The sequence below is a fragment of the Cryptomeria japonica genome, chromosome 7, assembly GCF_030272615.1.
Source record: "Cryptomeria japonica chromosome 7, Sugi_1.0, whole genome shotgun sequence".
Lineage (NCBI taxonomy): Eukaryota > Viridiplantae > Streptophyta > Pinopsida > Cupressales > Cupressaceae > Cryptomeria > Cryptomeria japonica.
This window is the reverse complement of record NC_081411.1, coordinates 592603489-592628608: the sequence shown is the minus strand read 5'-3', so window position 1 is coordinate 592628608 and position 25120 is coordinate 592603489. Positions and strand designations below refer to the sequence as shown.

Genomic DNA, 25120 nt, shown 5'->3' with positions numbered 1-25120 from the left:
TAGATTACTTGGAAACCATAAACATCCTATTCAACATGTCTCCATATCCATTGGCTTATTAGCCAATGAAGAATTGCAAGTCAAAGCTCAAACCACAAAGCCAAATTGTGAATGAATTACAAAAATTTCTCAATATATGAAATCCAAATTCAAACCTAATTGGGCACCCAAATCCCAATACTTGACATGGAGGAGTATTGCATGAAATGGAAATGAATATTTACAACAATTGTCATAGGAATATGTCATAAACAATCAATGAGCCATCAGAACTGTCACATGAGCTACTTAATGCCAAAGATGCTAATAGATGCTAATGAAATATCTCAAAATCCCACACCTACCTCATGAAGAATGTTAATTTAATATTAATTTTTTTGTGAAATATGGTTATTAAAACAAATAATGTAAAATTACTATTATTTTTCTCAAATTGTCTTGTAATCATGACTTATTAATTTTGAACAATAGAACTTACTATATTTATTAAATTACTAATTTTGAGAAAGAAGGGACATGACAAAAATTGTCTCACTTAAAACAACACCTTCAAAATAAAATTGAGAAAGACCTTGTGAAAATTCTCAATAACCTTTATTAAAAAAGCATTATAGAAAAATAACAAAAGTCTAACAAATTCATGCCCATTCACCCTTCACCCTTACATTCTTCCATTTTGTCAACATGGATGAAAAAAAAAAAGATAAAGATGAGGCATCACTTCATCTTGATTTTACATTCATTAAATTTTTATTTTAATGACAATCCAATAAATTCAACAAAATCTTAATTTTTTCTAATTTTTATCTAAAAATAATATTTATTAAAATTTACAATATTTAAAAATTAATATTGCATGTCTTATGTTGTAGAATAACATGGAAATGAAAGTTTTTAATAATGTTTATGGGATGATAAGATAAGGACACTATTGTTTACAACTATTCTAATAGATGAGTTACTTGTAGTAAGTTTGATTGACATTTATTTCCTTTTCAATTTTGGATTTTCTACTATGAATCTTGATCACATAGTTTCCCATTTTTGATAGCATTTTCCCTTCAAACCAATCAAGAAACCGACATGTAAAATATCTTTGTAAGTTAGACATATTATCATACAATGTCATCTCATTTACACTAAAACCTAATTACAAAAATAATATATTCTATCAATCCATTTGTAACCACTCTTCTTACAAAGATATCCTAATCTCACATCCTACTTGGTGCAAACTAATTCTTAACTAAACTATTTAACATTTTTCCTTTCCATTTAATTTCTACTCCTTTATAATCTTTTTTTACTTATAATCGTAAATTAAATTGAATCCTTTTTTTAACTTATAATCCTAAATTAAAATTTTTACTTTCCATTTAATTTCTACTCCTTTATAATCTTTTTTTACTTATAATCCTAAATTAAATTGAATCCTTTTTTTAACTTATAATCCTAAATTAAATTGAATTCTGTGACATAATATTCTTTTTTCCAAATTACTTTATCCACATAATTACCTTGACTTTTCCCCATATATGAAATGATAAACCTAGTTTACAGATCCTTAATTTCCCCAAATGAGCTTAGCCGGTGAATTGAACCAATAGTACTGCGGTAGAATATCTCGGGTGTTGTATTGTGGGTATCACAAAATTGGGTTCTATGGAAGATCCCGTTTACAAAAAAATTCCGTTTTGAGCTTCCATTGTGTACAGGAGGAAATCTAAGAAAAAAGAAAGGAAAAAAAATCATGGAGGTAGTAAGTAATAATAGCAACAGTAATGGAACCCCTGCAACTCCAAGTCCAAGCAAATCAGCGGCTGTGGCAACAAAGGTTGGATCAGCAGAGGCAGAAGAAGTGAGAAAGCCCTCTCCTCAAACAACAAACCCTCCTTTGACGCCCACTATACTGACACCAAGCCCTTCTACCGCTCACACCACGCCGCGCACTAATTCAGTGGAGGCACCAAAGAGTTTGAGAGGCCTCAATAAGCCCAAATGCTCTGAATGTGGCAATGTCGCTCGCTCCAGGTCACTTCCCACTTTTTTCCTTGTTTACATTATGCATATTCAAGTTTTTGAATTTACTTTCTCTTTCAAAGAGAAATACGCGTATTGTTTTGTTTGGTTCATTTCCCCTTCGTGAGTGTATTTCTTGTTTGATGTGCTATTTTACCCAATTTGAACATTTTATACTGTTTCCTCAAGCTTGAACTAGGGGCTCTATTATGAAAGCCCTGATAATTTTATCACTTGAGCTCATTACATGAGACATAATGTATACGGGCCTTTTGCAATTCAGCATAATTGCGTATTATTTCTCTCTTTTACGGTCTGGTCAATTTCCTTTGTAATACAACTTCTGGCCTCAGACTTTTGACATGGGGGTATTTCTTCGTGGATATGGCGTGTTACCCCAATTTAGCATATTATATTGTTTCCTTGAATTTGAGCTTGGGGCCCTTCCATGAAATCCCTGATGTTTTATCACTTGAGCTCAGCCCATTTGACATTATTCATATGGGCTCTTTACAAGTTAGCATTCTCGGATGCTATTTTCTTTTTCTCTCTCTCTTATAATTTCGTAAAAACAACTTGGTCTCATCTTTGGCTTAAATGATTCGTGTGCAGTATTATGATCAAATTCATTGCTTTACCATGTTTCCGGGAACTTGAACTCGGGCCTCCGCAATGAAATTCCCCTTACCTTACCAATTAAGCAAATCTTATATGATATTATTACCTCTTGGTTTTGGAATTGATTGCTTCCAGTCATTCCTTCAATAATCCCGTCTCTAATTATTAGTTATTCACGAGTGGCCATCTCTCATGGGCGTGAGTGGTTCAGTTTGCGACATGGGTCAACGTGTGGTACTGAAACTTGCGAGATGAATTATTATATAGCATCAATTTTCAGTGCTAGAACTTTTGCTTAGGGTAGGTAATTCCTGGCTTCGTGGGCTCTTGCTCAAGTCAGGATTTCCTGTTGACAATGGTGTTCTGTCTACAATTTTTTTATAAATGTTTTCAATCAGCAAATCAGTACACACGCCCTGTATAATTTGTTTCTAGTTAATAGACACTCGTCGAACTGGGGAGTGTACTGTCTATTTTAGAGTATCATTATTTAAAAATTTATGTGATACTTTTTTTTTAGTTAAAATGTTAGGGTTCTATACGTTGGATCCCCTTCAAAATAAAAGGACACAACATTTATAAAATCAACTAAACCACCCTGGCCAAACTACACCATAAGGCCTGACAATTACTTTTACAATCTTTTTTCTGTGATCTTCGAACCATTTGATTGCTAGACTATCTTTAAAGGTTGCTTCGTCTGCTTTACTTCAGTCCATACGGTTGCAGTCCCATTCACATCATTATCTGTAAAATAAGATAAATCATAACAAGATTGATTTATGGCTGCCAATAAAAATTAATGTAAATGAGCATATACACCTTATTCCTCTTCATTTAACAAATCAGTAGGCTATCCAGCTACCTGATGCCTTTTGATTGGCGTCTTTGGCGGCATGGGTTTTAAGAGAGATTGTTGTTCTTGACTATTATTTGATTTTTCCTGTGACCACAGATTGCGTGCTAAATTAACCACTGCCTTCTGTTTACCTTTCTTCTGAGATTCCTTCTATGAGTTTTTGCTGGATCAGAAGAGAGTGGACCGCATGTGAAAATTTCTAAGGTAAAGGCAGAAAATAATTTCCTTAGCCACAGCCCTAGTGTCTAGAGGGGCTGAATTAACATTGGGCTTTGTTCTATAAATCATCCAAAGAAATAGGAACAACACATTTTACTGTTAGTTGGGAGGAGTGGGCTTCTTTCCACCATGTAGCCTGCTATTTTGGCTTAACCACAATACTCTCTGCTGCAATATGGTCTACCTGTAAGCATTTCTGGCACTTAAAGGAATATTTTCATACTCTTAAGACTTGCTTCCATATCCACTTCGCCAGGTAAACCTTAGAGTGGTTTCACATGAAGATCACCATTGCACAAATTTGATTAATTTTAGTTTGAATTAAAATATCCTTTCAACCATGGCATTCTAAGGGCGTATATCAAGCAGATTTAGGGGCATTTCTCTAAGAGATAGATTGCTGCAGTTCTGGGATAAAATAGCAGCCAGTACAAAGAATTAGTTTGGTTTTTTTGAACTAATTTCTGAACATTTATCTGATTAAAGAATAAACCATTGACTATAATTTTTGAATCTATCACAACAAGAAGAAACAAGGATTTCATATTATTTTTAATTGTGTAAATTCTTACAGATTATGCTAGGATTTGATATTGGCAGTATTCTCTTTGTGCAGTCTATTATGATTGTGATCCAGGGTTTGTTATATTTAATTTTTTTTATGGGATATTACATAGTCTGAGATTTATAATCATTACAATACTAATTGATCAATGAAATAACCAATTTCATCACATTAACTAGGAATCATCTGAAATGAGTCCACGAGTCAAATACATAAAATTAATTAAAATCAATTCATATCTAGAAAATTGTAAAATACTAATAATCATTCAACTGTAATGTCATCGTACTACATAGATTGCATTAATACATTTATGATCGCACATTTCACCAGCCAAACTGAAACATTTAAAATTCATCTAATTTGAATAGATAAAATGAGGTGTGACACTTGTCGTCATATTGTGCAGGGCTTAATTGACAACCTATTGTATAAATACTAATCGTTATACATTCTGTAAATCAATCTACTGATTGGGCCTAGTCTATTGATATATGAGCCAATTCATATCTATTATCATTTGGCCCAGTTTGCTTGTACTCCAGAGATTTTTGGCAAATTAGGTTTATGCATTTTTCACTACTTGATCACTGGACTATGCTTCTTGCCATTGCCTTTGTATACTTTGGGTAGATTCACACAACATCAAGGAATAAAGGATGGTATTCTTCATGTATCTATTGTGTCTCTACATTGCTTTAGCCCACAACATGATATTACAATGCTTCCGCAATTCAAACTTGCCATTGATAGTAAACCTATTTACATTGGCTTAGCCATAACTTTGCCTTATGAAAAGTTGCCTTCTAATCTCACACAAAATTGTATCATATCTTGTATTGCAATATTGTGTGCGTGTGTGCATGATTGTTTGTTTCTGCATTTGGGTAGTGTTTAAGTGTTTCTTTAGGTTGGATCAGTGTTACAAGACTCGCTCAGACTTGCCAAGACCTGGCAAGTCTTGAGGCGGAGTGACCCTGACCGAGTCCTGAGTTGAGTGACCTTGATTGAATCCTGAGGACTTGAGACTCGAGTACATGGCGAGTCCGGCAGGCTAGACTTGGTTGCGGCAGGGATCTGTGAAATATTGCAGATTTGAGGAAAGTTATAGCAGTTTTTAAGTGTCTTCACAAATGTTGTCAGGCTTGTAATTGACATGTGCAGAAATTTATGCACTTTGTTTATCAAATCAAGAAGAAAGATTGCTAAGGTTTTAAGGCAATATAGTGAATTTTCATGGCATCTAGGGTTTGATCAATGAAGTGTCTTGTGATGCTAGTGTTTGTGAGAGTTTCAAACTAAATTCCAGCCATATGGGGTACAATAGATTTTTGCAGAATACAGGGACCTAGGGCTAGAGTGCAGCCTTGCATCAAAGAGAAATTGAGGTTTTTGTGAAACATTTCAACAAACAGCAGTAGAGACGGTTTCGCATTATGTACTCCACCTTCAAATACCACAGGAAGGTTCAATCATTTTATTGCAGGTTTAGCAACAATACATTTTCATCTGGCCTCTATTGTTGATCTCGAGGATACACAATAGCAACTTTGGTGAAGTTTCAGTCCTTTGAGTTCAGCAATATCATTGAATTTATTACAGGTTATTCTCTATTTGTTCATCATTACAGAAGATAACGACAGATTTGTAGGTGTGTTTTCATTAGGTTTTTAAGGGTCCACCTAGGGTTTGATTGTATTCGATACTTATTCATTGATAAAATCAAGGGTTTTCAATGGCAGATTTCAAGAGAGAATATCAGTAATTTATTTCAGCAGTCTTTATCAAAATTTTTATGACAGTTTCTGCTTCTTTGTTGCCAGTTTTCGTCAAGTTTCAGACTAGGATTCTGCATACAAAAGTGTTCAAAATCTTGACAAAATTTTTCAGACTAGTCAAACCCCAGAACAACAGTTATCAATTTTCAGATTTGATTAAAATAGCCATGTTTTAGGGTGAAAACATCAGCATAAGGAGGAGTTTCTCACAAATTTATCTATGACAGAGCCTAGGGAGTCACTGAAATTTACATGTGAAGGGTGATATGCGTATTAGGCTCAAGTTCTCAATAGTTTGGTGGTTAGGGTTTTGAGTTTCTTTAGAAAATCTGTGATGTTTCAGAACAAATGAGCTGCATTAGAATCATTGAGAAAGTTCATTTATAAGCCTAGCTATTTTTAGTGGTTGCTCGTATTGGAGGTTCTATTTTTGGACAAGATGTTGGACAGCTTTTGTTTTGGTTGTCTTAAGTAAGTTTTTATTCAAGCTTCATTTAGATTAGCTTTAGTTTCGAAGTGAGTTTTTTCCCGCTTTTTCAATAAAAGTCAGCACGAGACCTGCTGTGATGTCGGTGTTGATGTGTTTTTTATGCGCTTCATACACAGAATAAAATACCAAGGTATCTTATCCTCACTTGAACAAAATCTCCTCAAAATCTCCTCAAATGCTGAACTAAGTGATAACTTGACGTGACTCCAAGGTTCCAAATGTCAGGTCTTCACTTGTGGATAAGCTCAATGGTTGATGTGATTGTTGGTAATCCAAGGGGACTTATGTAGTTGTTCTTAGGAGATGAATCATTCAAACACAAGGAATGCTCTATGAGTCTAATTTATGCTTTCAAATGATATGCAATGAGGCTCTTTGATTATTACTACTAATGATTGATTGATAAAAAAAGTGCAAAAGGGATTAAGGGTTTGAAGGATGCTAAACTAAACCTAAGAATGCAAGGACACTGGACAATTTTTAGTGAAATCCAACTAGGCTTTGCTTTGACATGCAAGGAACAACTCCACAAAGCTAGTGCGATCTTCTAAGGTGAGCTAATGATGTTCAAATCACCACCAACTCCACAAAGCTAGTGCGATCTTCTAAGGTAAGTTAATGATGTTCAATGTGATGCATATCAATGGGTAAGTAGTAATTGAAGTTGAGCTTGAATAAAGAGTTCAGTTGACCGCACAAAGTATTTGGCAATCAGCAAAATACCAGTACTATGAACATGCGAATTTCACCGCTAATCATCAACAATGATCTTTCAATCATCTAAAACACTTGAAGCAAAATCTATACTATTTTTGTTTTCAATTTTCTGATTTGAAAGGATGAAGAAACATGTGAATACTCCAAACACAATAACTATCAACACATCAATGATTTTATCATCTTTCGTAGTATCAAAGCAACAATTCTTAAATTTTTTTTATGCTAATGAGTACAAATGAAATGAGTTGAGCTTATATAGAGCTCTCAATAGAAACGAGTGGCCAAGATCAATCTAAAATTAAGGGCCAAGATTATGTCACCTAAACCCTAATTAGGGTTTGTTACAACAAAATACCTAATTATTGCATATCCTTAAATATCAACCAACTTTCTGGCACAAACTACGACGAAGAATCCTCCAATGAGAAAAATCAATGCCACATGGGACCATAACAAACTTTCATGTAGAAGTTTCTTCCTCTTATCTCTTTCTCTAGAAGCAAATTCAATGAATCTAGACATGATGCACTCAAGCTCATCCATTGGGACACTTGGCATGATCTTCAATTGATTCTCCATGTAATCCAACTCGGCTAAGGATGAGATGAAAATCTTCTCCCACTCAGGCCCCAAGTTGCTGATGTTGCTCACAAGTGTGATGAATGACTGAATGTCTTCTGGCTGCTTCTTTGAAGGTGATCCAGCTGTCTTGAAGAAGACATACCTTACTCTTTCAGTCAATATGTCAACAACTATGTCTACCTCTTCTTTCATCTCTATGTTGAATGTGCTTTTAGTTGTTGCCATGATCCTATCATTTATCACCTTGATCATCTACTCAACTTGAGTGCAACCATTGTTGATACCTTCATACATATCCCTTCTCATTCTAAGTGTACAATACCATCTATAGAAGTTTCATGATTGTCCATCCTTCACCACTCTAGTGTTCACCAAGGTTTGTTTGTGGATATCCATCAATACTTGCAGCCTTGGAATAGTTATCTCCTTAGTGTAAGCAAAGACATCATAAGAAGCAATGAGCACTTGAGTCCTATCATGTATAGTTGAAACTCTCTCAACTATGTGTGCTAACTCTACCACAAACTCATTTGCCTTGGTGAAGACATTATCAATCCAATTCTTCACCACATGAGAGGTAGTCCTCATCTCTTCCAAATCATCAACTGAATCCGGCGGAAGCAATGATGGAGGAATACATGAAGGGTCAGCTTGCCTTATTGGATTTTTGAGTTGCTGAACATAATTCCTTAAGGCATTCAATTCCTTTTCTAACTTTTTCTTATCTTCTTGCACTATCTTCAATCTATCTTGGACCGTTTTCACCAAATCATTCAAATCTTCCATCTCCTGTTTAGCGGTGGCAAAACCCAACTCAGTTGTTGTCAAGTCATAGTCATTGGAATGATCTCATCTTGGTTTGTCCACTCTTGGGGTAGCTATTTGTATAATTTGAGACCTTGTATTATCTAATATAATCTTAGAGAGTTTAGTAGCTTTCTTCTTCTCAACTGTCTTACCAATCCTCTCTAAGAAGCTATCCAAATCATCTATTGCCTCTTCCTCTGCTATTATTACTTCCTTAGTCATTCTTTCCTTGAGCCATGCCGGAATAGTAGATTGCTCCTTCTTTACTTGTATTTCTCTGAATTTGTTGATCCACTCGGGTGGAGAAGTTGTTTCCTCATTATCATCTTCATCCATTATCTCCACATATTCATCCTCCGCGGCTTTGTTGTTTATAGCTTGTTCTTGCATTGCTAGAGGATCTTGTACTTGAGGCTGCTTTCCCTTGTCTGTCCTTTCACCTTGATTGTCTTGTATAGTAGATTCTAAGGACTCATTCATGCCTTGATCCATGCTTCTCTTGAATGATTGACCTTCATTGGTGGTTACTCTATTCATTATGACCTCATGTATGGATGAGGTGCTAGTAGAAGGATGATCTAAATTTGTCTTGTGCTTTTTTTTGTCTTGATCCTTCTTTATGACTTCATTTCCTCTTGGAACGCTCAGGTTGAGATGACTGAGTAGCATTCTCACTCATGCTTATGCTCTTTGTCGCTTCATCGGATGAATTCAAATCTCCCATCATATCAAATGTTAGTTGTGCATTCTAACTCTTCAACTTGTGGGTTTGGACATCTACCCATCTTCACGTGTTGGCCATGACTGGTCTCATTAGCTCTTCTAACTCAGTGATCTCAATGTCAATCCAATTGACTTCTATCTCTTTATCCTTTTCTTTCTCATAAGCACGTTGGAGGCGACTTCCATCATCTTGCACTTGATTGGGGATGGGTAATACCCTACACATTTTGATGATCTCTATCGGTAGCCTGGAGAACATCTTCCTTCTAATCTCAAAGTTGTCCTTGGTGTTCATCCTGTAATCTTCCATATGTGGCTTGTGCTTGTGCCTACTACCATTTATCTTCCTTATGTTGTCATATGGATCAAAGTTAGTTCGTGAAGGATATTCAACTATGGGATAGAATTTCATATCCTCCTCTAACTTCTCGGCAGCTTGTATGGATGGGCTTACTTCCATTGATTGTTCAATTGAAATAGGAAAGGAAATTCCAGCCTTATGCCTGTTATTCTGAAGCTTATCATGGGTGACTAATTGCGTCAAGAGTTCCAATAATACCATCTTGTTCGTAGGATAATGTGGAAGCTTGTATGGTGGAGATAGTATCCCTATGCTCTTATGTAGGTGATCTTGGGGTATTGAATGAACCAAGCTCCATATTTCTCCTTCAATTCCTTTGCTTGCAAGGATAGCCTTTGATGGATGCCACCTTGCAATGTTCTCACTATGTGCATGGAGAAGGTATCATTCACCCTCTTAAAGTGTGCCTTGTTGTGGAAATGCAGTTGTGTGTAGCACTCACACACTCTTATCTCTCCTTCTCCGTTTCCAACTAGGCCTCTATCCATTAGTCCTTTATATTCATAAGCTCTTGCCAGTGAGTAGATGATGTAGGAACTCATGTAGAACTGCTTAGTGTGTTCTAGTCTCCTCAATTGTAGATCAATGTTATTGCTTATGATCCTTGCCCAATTGACCTTCTCTCCACCCGTTGTCACTGCTCCAATGTAGCAAAACTTCCAATTCTCAAACGAGGAGGCTTGAGGACTTCCCATGATTCGGTTGAGCAACGTGATCAAGTCACTATACTCCTCCTTGAAATCGATTTGGTGAAGCTTGTTTGGCACTTTGGAGAGGTGAGGTCTAGCCTTTGATATCCAGTACATATTGATGATGCCCAAGCATTTGTCAGGGTCGTCATCAAAGATTTCCTGTGGGCCCTCCTTATTCTTATATATGATGTCCTTGTGATTAGGTATGTTGAATGCTTCGTTGATGGCGGCTTTAGATAGGATTGCCAAAACTTTGTCCTCAGGTGCAACTATTTGTCTTGTGTTGGCATTGTAGTGTTTGGCACATTCAACCATCAACTCGTTGGATAGTCAGAGCGAAGCCAACTACTTGCACAATTCCACTCTCAATCATCTTCTTTGATACTTCAGAGGGTTTGCTCTTGTAGAGAGGTCCTTGGAACTTCCTCATGTCGATCTTGCCTAGATTGGTTTCTCCAACGTTAGCCCATAGTGATACGATCTTAGACTCCGGTAGCGCTCCTTTCGAATCTTCCTTGATGAGAGTTTGCCTTGAAACTCCTCCGGCCTTCAAGGCTGACATCTTTCATTTGTGAGAATTGTCTAAGTTAGGGTTTTGAAAGGATATTGAAGTATAGAGGATTGAAAAATGATAACTAGGATAGCAATTTAGTCTTTGAGAACTTGAAAATCAATAAAAACCCTAATGAATTGCTATAACCCTAGCGTTAATTCAAACCCCAACCCTATACTTGACTGAAATTCACCTTAAAAAAGATCATAAAATGCTATGATGTTCGATTAGGAACACAATCAGCAATCAATGGTTTAAAAATTAAAAATAAGTGATATTCAAGGAATTTCAAAATTCAAAATCCCCTTTATAACCCTGATTTGTGACTGCACCAGCAAAGTTAGGTCTGAATCTCAATAAAATACTTCAAAAAACTCAGAAATCAGACCTGGTATGTGTCTTGGATGACAATCAAATAATGCTGAATCTCAGAAAAGATGTCTTTAAAACTGATGGAATTTGCCCAAATGCTGATTATTAGCTGGATTCTTCCTTGTGTTTGATGATCAAAATCACTGTTTGATGTTACAAAATTCGCCTTCTCCTTGATATTCCAGACTTAGTGATTGCTGATTGGAGGAGGAATTTCACTGTTCAATGGTGAAGTTCGCTGCTGATCTGCTTGGAGGAAATCACTGTTGTGTGAAGGTGAAAATCGCTTTAAGTTGATGATCAAATGCAATGATCATCAACTTCCTCTTATAGCCGCTACACCCTAGAGGTGTGTGCCTTGAGATTCAACTTCCAATTTAGGCCAACCTTTTATATTTAATATTTTGCAACTTCTCAAAATCTTATGCGTAGCTGACATGTTTTTTGTTTTTCTAATTTGAATTGAAACGGTTATGATCTAAATTTCGACCTATCCTTGCTTTGGGCGCCAAATGTGCTACCTCCTTACTTTGGGTTGCAGATTTTAGCAAGTAAAGGAAGATCACCTTTCCTTGAGCATCAATTCTAGCATGTGAAGGAAAGATTGATCATTGTCGTGGATTTTAGCAAGCAAGGGAAAGATCATGATCAGTTTCGGGGATTTTAGCGAGGGAAGGTTTCTTCCTTGATTATGGATTTTGGCAAGTGAAGGAAGATTTCACCTTGATTCAATTTCGCCAACTCCAACACTTAGCCAATTACTTTGCCCTCAATATGATGTTAATCTTTACTCTCCAAGCAAGAACTGAGTGAGTTCGTCCTTGTTCTTCATTTCATGGATTTATCTTGCTACCTTCATGCTTGAGGCGTGGATTTTAGTGAGTTAAGGAAATGCTCAAGTCATGGGTTAACTGCTGTCATCACTTTCAACATTAAAATCTCTTCATCCAATTCATCGAGGCAACTTGATCATTACTCAACAAGGTATTAAGATAGCATTACTCATCATTGCTTTCAAGTTCTTTAATCTTTGAGCCTCCACAAGTCATGGATCTTAGCAAGTCAGGGACAAAATCATCATTTCATGACCTAGGTCGGGGATTTCAGCAGGTGAAGGAAAAATGCATCCAAGGTTGTGGATTTTGGCAAGCGAAGGAAGAATTATGACTTGCACTTTGAGTTGATCACTTCACGGCTTGTGTAAGTGTTGATGGGTGTTTTGTGACCACACTAACATAGAATGAAGTTTCCAAAGGACACTATCCGCTCTTGAGCAAAATCCCATGAATGCTAAGATTGTGAAATATCATACAAGTGACTCCAAGGTTCCTACTGTGAATGTGCGACTTTATGTTTGATATGAGCTCGTTTGGCTTGATGTATGCTGGTATTCCAAGGGGGACTTAAGTGACGTGAAACGATCTTCTAAGGAGACTTAAACAGTTTTGAACCTCAAGGAAATATTGCAAATGTTTTGGCAATGAGTAGTGCTTTTGAAACGTTCCAATGAAATGTATTGAAAGTAAAAGAGAGTAAGGGGTCGAGAGATCTAATTCTAAAGAACTTGAAACTTTGAAAGACAATGATTGTTTTGGTGCAATCGACCACACTTTGTTTCACCAACCTAGGCAACTACACAAAGGAGGTGCAATCTTTAAAGGTTGTGTTAAGAATTTTCACACCATCAAGAAGAACAATGCACATTAAATGATCGAAGTTAAACATCCACATAATAGGCTCAGACCAACTTTACACTGCAAGTAGAATCATCTATTTTCAAAAGGTATGAGCAAATGATTTCACCATAAAACAGTATTATCCATCTCCTTCATCTAATTACTTGAAAGCAAATCTAATCTACTTAAGGGAAACCATGCAAACTCCAAAACAACACAAGTAATCAAAATTCAATGAGTTACTTTTATTATTTTGATAGTTTCTAGCAACAATTTCATCGAAATTTTCCCTTTGTTACAAATGAAGGGGTGGACCCCTTTTGTAGGCTTCAAAATGAAATGCACAACCAAGATCAACTTGGAATCAAGGACCGAGATTACAACATGCAAACCCTAATTAGGGTTTGACCAAAAATAACCCTTATGGCGCCAAGTATTGGGTCTAGCAATTAATGAGACAATACGCCCACTAAGCATTTAATAGCTCATCCCTAAAATAGCACGCCCACTATCCCTCTCTCTGACGGCAAGTGCAATGAATCAGGTCATGGCAATTTCAAGCTCACCCACATAGACACTTGGCTTAGTCTCGAGTTTGTACTCCATAATAGCCACGTCCTTTTCACACTTACAAAAAATCTTTTCCCATACTAACATTGCCTCTTGAGTTCTGCGCATGATGCCTGAGAATATGGAAACATTCTCCAAATCATCCTTTGAGAAATATTCCATGAAAAAGAATTCCTCCAATTTGTTTCTCAAATTATCCACAACCATCTCTTCATTAGTTAGTCTCCTTGCGAACAATGCTTCAGTTGTATTGAGGATTCCTTCCCGAATGTTCTTGATTGCTTTCCTTAGTCGAGCTGATTCTTCATTTGACCTTTCAAAGAATTCCTTCCCGATGGTCACTACACAATACCACCAAGGAAAGTCATGCTTCATTTTCTCTTATGACTTCGCCATCTAACTACCTGCAAAATAAAACAACCAATGTTAAAGTCATTCCAAGGAATTTTTAATTCATCATGAGAAGAATTCCACATTGCGAATTTCAGACTTGGAATAAATTTGAACCTCCAAGGAAAAGAATTCCTGGATAAATAAATACATCCTTGCTTCATAGCACGCCTTGCTCTTGCTTGTGCTCTTCAAAATGCAATGTGAAAAATGGAATCTCGTGCTCTCTTTAAATAGAGAATTCGCCCACTATGCTACCAAGTTGGCATTGAGGTATTTTTAGCAACTCATTAATTCTTTCCAAAACACATTTCGTGTTTCTATTGTTGAGGGAGAGGTCACTTGTCATTCTAGTGGAGCCCTCTCGTCATACTTTGTTCGAAAAAGCAATTTCCATTATGTTTTGTGTGCCACGCCTCGTTAATGAAAATATTCCTTTTTTGAGCGTTCAAAATTTGTCCTCCATGAAACTTCTTGTCTTGGGCACATATGAGATAGGTGGGAGGATTCTTTTTGTTTGGGTGCCATTTCTCCATGGTGGATGATTCTTTTGTTTGGGTGCACATGAGATGACATGGAGGATTTTCTCCTTGCCTTGGTCAAATTTCATGGGATCTATGCCTTGAGTGCATAAGCACATTTAGAACTTGGAGAAGGAATTTTTTCATACCTAGTCAAATTTCTACCATTCCATGTCTTCATGAAGTTGGGCGTATTCTAGAGGGATAGGAGGATTTTTCAATGCCTTAGCCAAATTTCATCATTTCCTCCCTTTCTGGAGATGGGCGCATTTGAAGCTTGGAGAAGGAATTTTCCAACACTTGGCCACATTTTGAAGTTTTCATGCCTTTCTGGATACTTGGGCACATATAGGGGGTGAAGGAGGATTTAGAGCAAAAGGATGAATCCTCCATGCCTTGAGATTTGCGCCCAAGGAGTCCTTCTTGACGCACTTAGAGCTTGGAGGAGGATTTTTCCTTTTGGGAGGAATCCTCCTCTCCTTGAGGTTTGCGCCCATGTAGAGTTCCTTGATTTAGCATTTGGATCTTGAAGGAGGATTCTCGGACTAAGCCAAACTTCCATTGTTTGTCTGCTTCGTCCATCTCACCAGATTTGGAATTGGATGCCTTGGTCATTTGTCCTGTAGCCAGTGTTCATTTGTTGCCAAAAATAGACTTACTAAAAATAGTAAGGTTGTCCAAACACAAAATTAGGGCTAACGGGGACACAACGAAACTTGCTAAAAATAGACATTGCTAAAAATAGTAAGTTTGTTTGAACTCAAAATTAGGCCAATCGGGGTCACAATGAAACTTACTAAAAATAGTAAGTTCATGAAAAGCACTCAAAACTTCATTGGTAGGCCTTTTGAAATATTTTATTTTCTACACTTAGCCAAATTTTACTATGCTCAAGATTACGGACTTCCTTTCCGAGTCTGCAAGATAGAAACCTTAAAAAACAGATAATGCTCATTTCCAGACTTAGCACATATCATCAAAATAATACAGATGCAAAAGCATATGGATTTCAAAGAATCAATGTTGTTCAATTAATCAAGGAGACAAAGCTCCTTTAAATAGAGTTACAAAGACGATGTTTCTAAAAGAAACAATCGTTAACTAGAGGCGAAATTAGAAACAACTTAAATGACCATTAATAACACAAAGAGAAAGATATTATTCTAATACCCTCCCTTAATGGTCATTATTCTAACTACCAAGAGAAATAACAGAGAAGGTTGCCCCCTTCTTCTCAAAACATGCTGCAACAGAAGACAAAAGCCTGCCACTGACTTTGCCACTTGAGATGAGTTTGTCACCAACCCTCCCAGAAACTGCATAACTTTTGGAGAAACCCAAAACAACACCAACCGTCCAACATGATGTTGGAGAACCGTACCTCCCTGTAACCAGAGACACACCAAGAACATCTGTCACGATCTTGAGGAAAAAATCGGCAAACCCTCCAAACTATTGCAGATGACCAAGATGCCCGAAAATAGACTGCAAATAAGAGACTAGTGCAGATGTTTGCACAACAACTCTAGGTGCGACTAAAAACAGATTGCAGCAATGTACAATTTTTGAGGAAAAAATCATAAACCCTCCCATGATTTTTTTTCAGGGACAAAAAATATTTAAAAACCCACATAATTTTTGAGGACAAAATTATTAAAACCCACAGATTTTTTCAAGGGAAAAAAATATTAAAACACATCAGAATTTTTTTTTAGGTAAAAAAAAATTAAAAACCGAAACAAACGTCGATGCCCATAAGCCATCTTCATGCTTTTCGAGGCACAAAAAACGAGATATTGAGAAGATGTTGAGTGCACAAAACCCGAATTACGAAATTCAATGCACTGAAACAAGTACATGCACAAATTCCAAGGCAAATTCGCTGGCACAAAATTTGAGACACGAAAAACGAGGCACCCAGAGAAATCTGAGACCAACCCAAAAAACCCATCGAGAATCTGAAATCAGAATGCAAATCCGACGACTCAAAAATTGAGGCACGAAAAATGATGCACTCAAAAAATCTGATGACGACCCAATTGAGGTCTCGAAAAACCCACCAAGAATCTGCAACTAGAATAAAATTTCGACTTGAACTGAAGGGTCAAAACCCTAGTCAAAAATTGCAAAAACCCTAGGCGGCCATGAATGAACCAGATCGAGCAAAAACACGTGGAGATTAGATGCGGATCGAGGGCAAAGACACACGACACGATTTGCAGCAAAAAATCCAAGAACTGGAAGCAAACCACTTGGAAAAACTTTTGAAATTTTTTCTAAAACATTCCTTTCGAAAATTTTTAGAATAGCTAAAAATCCCAAAAATTATCCCTGCTTTGATACCATAATACAGATGCAAAAGCATATGGATTTCAAAGAATTGATGTTGTTCAATTAATCAAGGAGACAAAGCTCCTTTAAATAGAGTTACAAAGACGGTGTTTCTAAAAGAAACAATCGTTAACTTAACTAGAGGCGAAATTAGAAACAACTTAAATGACCATTAATAACACAAAGTGAAAGATATTATTCTAATACAAAATTCATCCAAAGACTTAAGAACTTCAGGAAATTACTGCTAAACTACCCAAAATCTCAAAAGCAAAAGACCAAGTGGACAAAAATGTAGGGGGTCCCCATTTGAAATGGGGTGATGTGTGAAAAGGTCACAACACTAAGTTGATCACTTCATGACTTATACCAAGTGTAGAATGATTTGCTCATAAACACCTAGACCTTGATTGATCTTCATCAAGCACTTCATCTTGTTCATTTGATCATCACTTCCTGATCGCTCCTCATCTCCATGCTCTATCTTGAGGATGTTTACTTGCTTGCTTGACTGCTCATCACACTTAAGACTCATACCCTGACCTCACCTGAAGGTCACATTGTGAAGCATCACTTAAGGATCATCTCGACCTCCATTCCTTACCTAAGCATTGAGAGCTACAATGACTTCACTCTAACCTGAAGAGAGACCCGACTGCTGCTAGATTACTTGAGACCTAAAACTACTAGCAAAAAGAGGGGGTCCCCATTTGCAATGTGGTGATGTGTGAAAATGTCACAACAGTCAGGATGAGTGATGTAGGCTCCTCTGAACCATAGACTTATGTTGATATCTTTTTTAGACACAGTTTAACACATAATAAAATACCCAAAAGTATCTTATCCTCTCTTGATCAAAGTCTCTCAAATGCTAAAGATTTGCACAAGGATCACTTGAGATAACTCCAAGGTTCTTCAATGTCAGGTCACGATGTGTGGATAAGCTCAATGGTTTGATGTGATAATGCTGGAATCACAAGGGGACTTACGTTGTACATGAATGCTTGAATTGCCGGAACTCAAATTCTAACTACTTGCTTGGAGAATTAAGAAAAGGGCAAAAGACGTAATGTAGGAATGATGCACAGTCTTTGGTTCAACTCAACTAAGCCTTGCTTTGACATGAGAAGCAACAACTTCACAAAGCTTAGTGTGATCTTCTAAGGAAATTAGATGATTTTCAAGCCATTATCAAGCATAGACACCATTAATTGTCAATGATTGTGTAACAATTGAACTTAAGCTCATTCAAGTATTCCATTTTACCACACAAGGCAAATTTGCAATAAACAAACTGCTAGTGGTATGGATTAGGAGTTTCACCATAAATCATGCACAATGTTCTTTCATCCACCTAATTATCATAGCTAACATGAAGATCCAACAAGAAACCATGCAAGTGTAAAAGAAACAACACACTCCAACATAACTTTAATGAAGAGGAAGTTTATTTACAACTTATGCAACAATTTCTGCCTTCTCCGCCTAGTCTACTCTAGCTTCTATTTGCTACTAAACTCTTAACTATTCTCTATTCTATTAACCTTTACAAATGAAGAGCTTGAGCTTTATATAAAGAGCTCATTACAATGAATGGCCTAGATTGATCTGTTAATGTTTGTGTACGCTGCAGGAGATTTTATTTTTCGTGCGATGGTTGTATAACCATTTTGTTGATACCATGCCTTAATTTTATCAGTTCATCTCTGTTCGAAGATATGGATATCTGCATTTATGAATTCCTTCTTAGCTGGAAGAGTTTCCGGTTTCTTGTTAACTGTCACCGACCTGCATGTATGACTTGCACCTTCGTGGGAGCCTGTGCTGGCAGCAGTTTCTTTCCTCTTCGCATTTCATCCGATATAAAGATTGTCTATGTGGCTTATGTAACGACATATATGTAACTGCTGATAAGCTTATGGTGTTTTTCACTTTTTTGGCCTTCCGTCTACCTTTGGCAAGATATATTTCGAGCCTTGTCTTCTCTTTAAAAAAGAAATATTGCTGTTTGTGCTTTAGTGGGGGGTGAAGTTCTCAAGAGAGAGTATATTAATATGTGATCATCCGTGTTGACTGAAGTGTAGAGGTTTTCAGTTGTTCTGAGATGTTATCGACTTATGGTGCTGATTGTTAAGTGTTAACAATCTTGCTTAAATCATTGCTTGATTAAGCTCGAGAGCTTTGTATCATATTTGTGTCTTTAATAAAGGTTGATTTTTGGTGTGGCTCGGTTTTTCACCCTCAAGTGGAGGGTTTTCCCAGGATAAAATTTTGTGTATCTTGTTCTTGTGAGATTTTTTTAAGTATCAGATTTTTGTGTCTTACTTTTCTGGTTCTAACATTAACATGGTATCAGAGCCAGGTTTGAGTCCGTCTCCCTTACAGGAGGTCTTAGGATTCTGGGAGGGTTGCTTGTTTATTGTTTGGTGTTATTCAAACTATTGTCTGAAGGCTACACCTTTCTCTAAGTTGCGACTTCATTTCTTCCTATTTCGAATTTCTTGAGTGGCCCTGCAAAACTCGATGAGATCTCTGCAATGTGACTGATCTTTGCATCTGCATCCTATTAGCTTGTATTTGCTGTGATCATTTATCACATTGTTGTCATTGCTAGAATCTGCAATCTCTGTTTTGTTCAAAGGAGAGAACATTCAGTATGAGGTGTATTTGAGCTGACCTTAATGCATACCAAAAGATTCCTGATATAAAGAACAGTGCTGGAGGAGTCTTATGAGAAGATAAGACTCGGCTACAAGACTAACTCAATGGGAACTGACAATAAAGAGATAAGTTTCTTTTATGTTTGAATGATGTTCATGAATTTTCATAACATTGGAATAGTGAATCATTATTTCTATTTGTGCTTGTTATTATAGGTGGAGGCCACACATGTTCTAGGTGCATAACATGTGTTTGTGAACTTCCAATTGAAAACTATATTTGAGCATCATCTGAGCTATCATTATGTTTTGTTGGTCACTCTACTGATGGGAGATTTGGAATTGGGGTATGCTCCAACATTCTTCTTGACCGCTACAACACTGAAAATATTAAAATTGAGATGAGGGATCTCCCAGTGAGAGGGGGCTTGACATTTCAGCTTCAGAGGGAACCTGACATCCAACTTCAGAAGGAGCCTGACATTTTATTAGAGGCAACCTTGGACGAGGAGGTCAAAATGTTGAGATCAGGTTCAGAAGAAGCCACATCATCTTGAAGATTTTGTTAATGCATTCTTCTCTGTGAGAGAAGTTTGAGGTGCAAGCCCTTGTAATGCATTTTTCTCTGTGATGGAGAAATTTGAGGTGCAAGCCCTTGTAATGCATTTTTCTCTGTGACAGAGAAATTTGAGGTGAAAGCTCGTGCAATGCATTTTTCTTTGTGACGGAGAAATTTGAGGTGAAAGCCCTTGTAATGCATTTTTCTCCGTGACGGAGAAATTTGAGGTGAAAGTCCTGGTTACTCTTTCCACTCATGGGAGTAGCCATAGTGGATGTCATGTCGAGAGACTCCATGACAACATCACGTTGAGTGACTCCGTGATGAGAGTTTGTGTTTATTTCACTCATTGGAGGAGCCATGGTGAACATCATGTTGAGTGAATCCATGATGCTATCACGTTGAGAGAATCCGTGATAAAATGTTGCTTTTTACACATATGGGTGTAGCCATTGTGTTTGTCATGTTGAGAGACTCCATGACTTGAAAATCAGAAAATAATATCTCCTTTGCTAAGAGGGAGTGTTAATGTTTGCGTACGCTGCAGGAGATTTTATTTTTCCTGCGATGGTTATATAACCATTTTGTTGATATCATGCCTTAATTTTATTAGTTCGTCTTTGTTCGAAGATATTGATCTCTGCATTTATGAGTTCCTTCTTAGCTGGAAGATTTTCCAGTTTCTTGTTAATTGCCACCGACTTGCATGTATGACTTGCAGCTTCGTGGGAGCCTCATGCATGCTGGCAGCTGTTTCTTTCCTCCTCGCATTTCATCCGGTATAAAGATTGTCTATGTGCTTATGTGTAATGTCCCTACTTTGAAATATAATTTAATAATAAACGATAATAATAAATTAAAAATACAAAAGTAAAAATAAAATAAAAATTAAAATAAGTTATAAGGCATGAAACGATAAGTTGTGACTCACCTAAAATATAAGGTATAAAAGGGAGGAGAGTACTCATTTGAAGAGGGGATACTTTGGGAATCAGAAGTGCAGATCTGATTGTGAAAGGTTGTGTCCCTTTCAAAGGGCAGAAATAATGAAGAGTTGCACTCTTTCAAAGTGTACTAATGGTGAAAGGGTGTGTCCCTTGCCAAAGGACATACATGATGAAGAGGTGTGACCTCTCCCTCACATTGAGAGATATATGGGAAAGGAATTAAAAGCATCCAGGGATATCACCATGGATCAGATAAGATTAAAACTGTTATTAAGTTACAGGCAGTAACACCCTTGTTGTTGGTGGTATGCATGGGGATGTGTTTAATATGCATGCTTAATATATAAAGCCTGATAATGTTCTTGCGCAGAATTTAATAGTACTATTAATATGGACTGCAATATGTATGACAGCCATACTTAATTTCATATATATATTCATAATACATAAGAAATTAGTATACTTAATAGTCTAAATCATGTTATTACTGTCAGTATTTAAGAAGATGGTAATGAGATGTTCCAAAGAGGGGCAGTCTAAATCCAAGCAATAGGTTAAGTCCCAAGATAGGGTGGGGATCAACAACCCATAAGCCTTGAGGGTATAGACCCAAGATAGGTAAGGGCTTGGATCTGTAAACTTTGAGGGAACCTATCGTAGTTGGTCTCTAAGCGCTTTGGTAACATACATAAACCCTTCTCCCTTAAAGCTGAAGTAGTAGCAGGGTCTGATATCTATATTAAGAACTATGAATAATGAAATTAATCATCTAATGAGGAAAATAGATAAGCACTTGTTAATAACTAATTGAAGAATATCAATCAATTTTAATATATTGAAATAGATCAAGTAGGGGACATTACATTATGTAATGGCATATATGTAACTGCTGATAAGCTTATGGTGTCTTTTGGCCTTTCGTCTATCTCCGGCAAGATATATTTCGACCCTTGTCTTCTCTTTAAAAAAGCAATGTTGCTGTTTGTGCTTTAGTGGGGGGTGAAGCTCTCAAGAGAGAGTCTATATTAATATGTGATCATCCGTGCTGACTGTAGTGTAGAAACTTTCAGTTGTTCTGAGATGTTATCGACTTATAGTGCTGATTGTTAAGTGTTAACAATCTTGCTTAAATCATTTCTTGATTAAGCTTGAGAGCATTGGATTGGATTTGTGTCTTTAATAAAGGTTGATTTTTGGTGTGGCTGGGTTTTTCACCCTCAGGTGGAGGGTTTTCCCAAGATAAAATTTTGTGTATCTTGTTCTTGTGAGATTTTTTCGAGTTTCAGATTTACGTGTCTTACTTTTCTGGTTCTAACATTAACATGATCCACAATCAACGATTGAGATTACAAGATAGAAAGCCTAATTAGGGTTGTTAAAACAATTCCCTCTGGCCAATGAGAAAATTACTTTTAGGCTCAACATTGAATGTGAACCAATAGAAAACAGGGGTAGGTACATGGGAGTTTGTGCCCTCATGGACGAGTCAAGTGCATTGCATCTGGGCATGGTGATGTGGAACTCTTTGATTGATGGAGTGGTGACTAGGGTGCCACCTCAACTTGCACTTGCGGATTGGATTCATCATCATGAATGAGTATTGAATAATATTTCTTGATACTTCAACACTAAGTTACCGGTTCTTCCCCTTTTGGCCTGGGTCTGGGTCCTGGTTCTTGCCCGGTCCTGGTTCTCCCCGGGTTCTCCCTGGGTTCCACCCGGGTCCTTCCCAGGTTGCAGGACCCACAGGGAACCCGACCACCTGGGAAGGACCCGGGTGGAACCCAGGGAGAACCCAGGAGGACCCGCGTGAACCCAGGTTCGTGGGTTCCCAAAAATGGGGTCCACGGGTCAAAAAAACAATAGAAAACAATAAAAAAAGACTTTTTAAAATGGTTTTTTTATAATAAAACTCTAATTTGCCCCTTTATGACTTTTTAAAAAAGACTTGAAACTTGAATATTATCTTTTTTGCAAATTATGAATATGATATTAGACTTTAGTTATTAGTTTACTGATTACATTTGCGATATATTTATTGGCATTGGCAATTATGGATTTATGATTTATCATTTATGTATGGAAAGTCACATTGTATAATTTATTTTTGTATGGATTGTATATATTGAACATATATATAATATATGTGTGTATATATATATATATAATTAAAATATATATATATATGTGTGTGTGTGTGTGTGTGTGTGTGTGTGTGTACGGATGAACCCGTACTCGTACTCAAGTTTTTTTTTTCCGAATTCGCGAATCCGTACCCGAATCCGAACCCGAACCGGTAACCTAGCTTCAACATTATAAAGCTTCAACAGTGATGATGATGAAGGCGTGTATCCAAATTATATCATGCTGTTCAAGATGATCTTCTAACTTTGATTAACTCTTTTGAAACTATCTTCTTGAATGTCTCAATGCTGAAAGCCATGAAGGTGGAAGGTGTAGATGTTGACTTCTTCTTAGTCTTGAATCTTGATATTGCCTTGGAATGAACCCTTGATGCCATAGCTGCTTCTTCACTCCTTCAAAATTTTTTCTTTGTGATGCTGCAGTGAGGATTCTTGAATACCTTGAGATCCTTCTTGTGTAATCACCTTCCTTGTTACCCTGTGCTTGTTGATGAAGTCCTTCTGCTTTTGAATGTTCCATCTTGGTGTAATCTTGAATGTGTTTCCTCACTCCTTGCTTTGATTCTCCAATCAGACCTGGAAAAGAAAACATTTTGAATCATATTGCTGAAATAACAAATTTAACTCAATCAACACACTCCTTGTCACACTAAAAGAAGAATTTCGGACTTTTCAGTGCAAATGGAGGAGATTCGCTCTTGTGAATGAGTAATGGAAGTGAATTTCGCTCCCATGATGGAGCAAAGGAAGTGATTTTCGCTCCTAAGGAGGAGCAAAGGAAATTAGGTTCAAATCACCTTCCAATCTGCTCTTAAGCCTTATTTCATCAATTTGTCTCTCTTTTATCAATCATGCCTCAAGGTTCCACATCCGCCTAACGTGAAAATGTTTCAAATGATCTCCAAAGTATTCCTTAGAAGCCATTTCGCTTCATTAAGGAGCAAAGGAAGTGATTTTCGCTCCTAAGAAGGAGCAATGGAAGCACTTTTCGCTCCAAGGGGAGAGTAAAGGAAATTTTCTCACACTTAACCAAATTTTCATCCACTCTCTCCATTCCATCAATTCATTCCTTAAGTTCTTTATCCTTATGTGCAAAAGTCATCAAATCACCTTCAAAAATGCTTAGGAGGGTATTTTGCTCTCAAGAAGGAGCAATGGAAGCATAATTCGCTCTACTTGAGGAGCAATGGAAGCATAATTCGCTCCAATTAGGGAGCAATGGAAGTAAGCTCAAATTCACTCTTCACCAACCTAAGTTTGGGGTATTTTGCCATCTATGCATATGAAGGTGTCAAACTATCCTCAAGGAAGGCTTTAAAATCAACTTCGTTCCTAAGCAAGGGCAAAGGAAGGGAAATTCTCTCCCAAAGGGGAGCAATGGAAGTGTTTTTCGCTCCTGGAGAGGAGCAATGGAAGTTACTCTAAATTTACCACTACGATCCTTCCCTTTGTCCAAATTATGATGTATTAATCTCTTCCCTTGATCAAAATGATATTAAAGGCGCTTAAACTTGTTTCTTACCCTCAAATATGCAAAGGAAGGTGATTTCGCTCCAAGATGAGGGCAATGGAAGAAGATTCGCTCGTGTGAAGGAGCAAAGGAAGTCCATTTCGCTCCTGGGAAGGAGCAAAGGAAATGACCTTTATACTTAGCTAAATTCATGATTGTTGCCCAAGGATTGAATTCATTGCTCAAAGTAAGACATCACATGCTGATCCAATGGGGTTTTAGATGACATATGAGGCTTGGAGAGGAAATTTGCTCCTAGGAAGGAGCAAAGGAAAGCAAAATTCGCTCCAAAACTAGAGCAAAGGAAGTGAATTTCGCTCCAAGAAAGGAGCAAAGGAATTTTTACGCACTTAGCCAAATCTTAGGTTGCTGATTGGAAATTGAATTCTTTGCTCGACAAAGGCAACATATGATGATCTTAGCTTCCTTAGAAGGCAATGAGAGGAATTCCGCT

At 37.1% G+C, this 25120-nt stretch overlaps 1 protein-coding gene across 1 annotated transcript in view; it reads left to right on the top strand.

The window, feature by feature from the left end:
- Positions 1 to 1562: 1562 nt before the first annotated feature.
- The window catches only part of LOC131048847 (uncharacterized), a 77114-nt gene continuing 53556 nt past the window's right edge, over positions 1563 to 25120 (top strand). Inside the window, exon 1 of the mRNA XM_057982925.2 lies at positions 1563 to 2031. Within this exon, the coding sequence (XP_057838908.2) occupies positions 1751 to 2031 (281 nt within the window). The 5' untranslated portion in view covers positions 1563 to 1750. The remainder of the gene's footprint in view (positions 2032 to 25120) is intronic.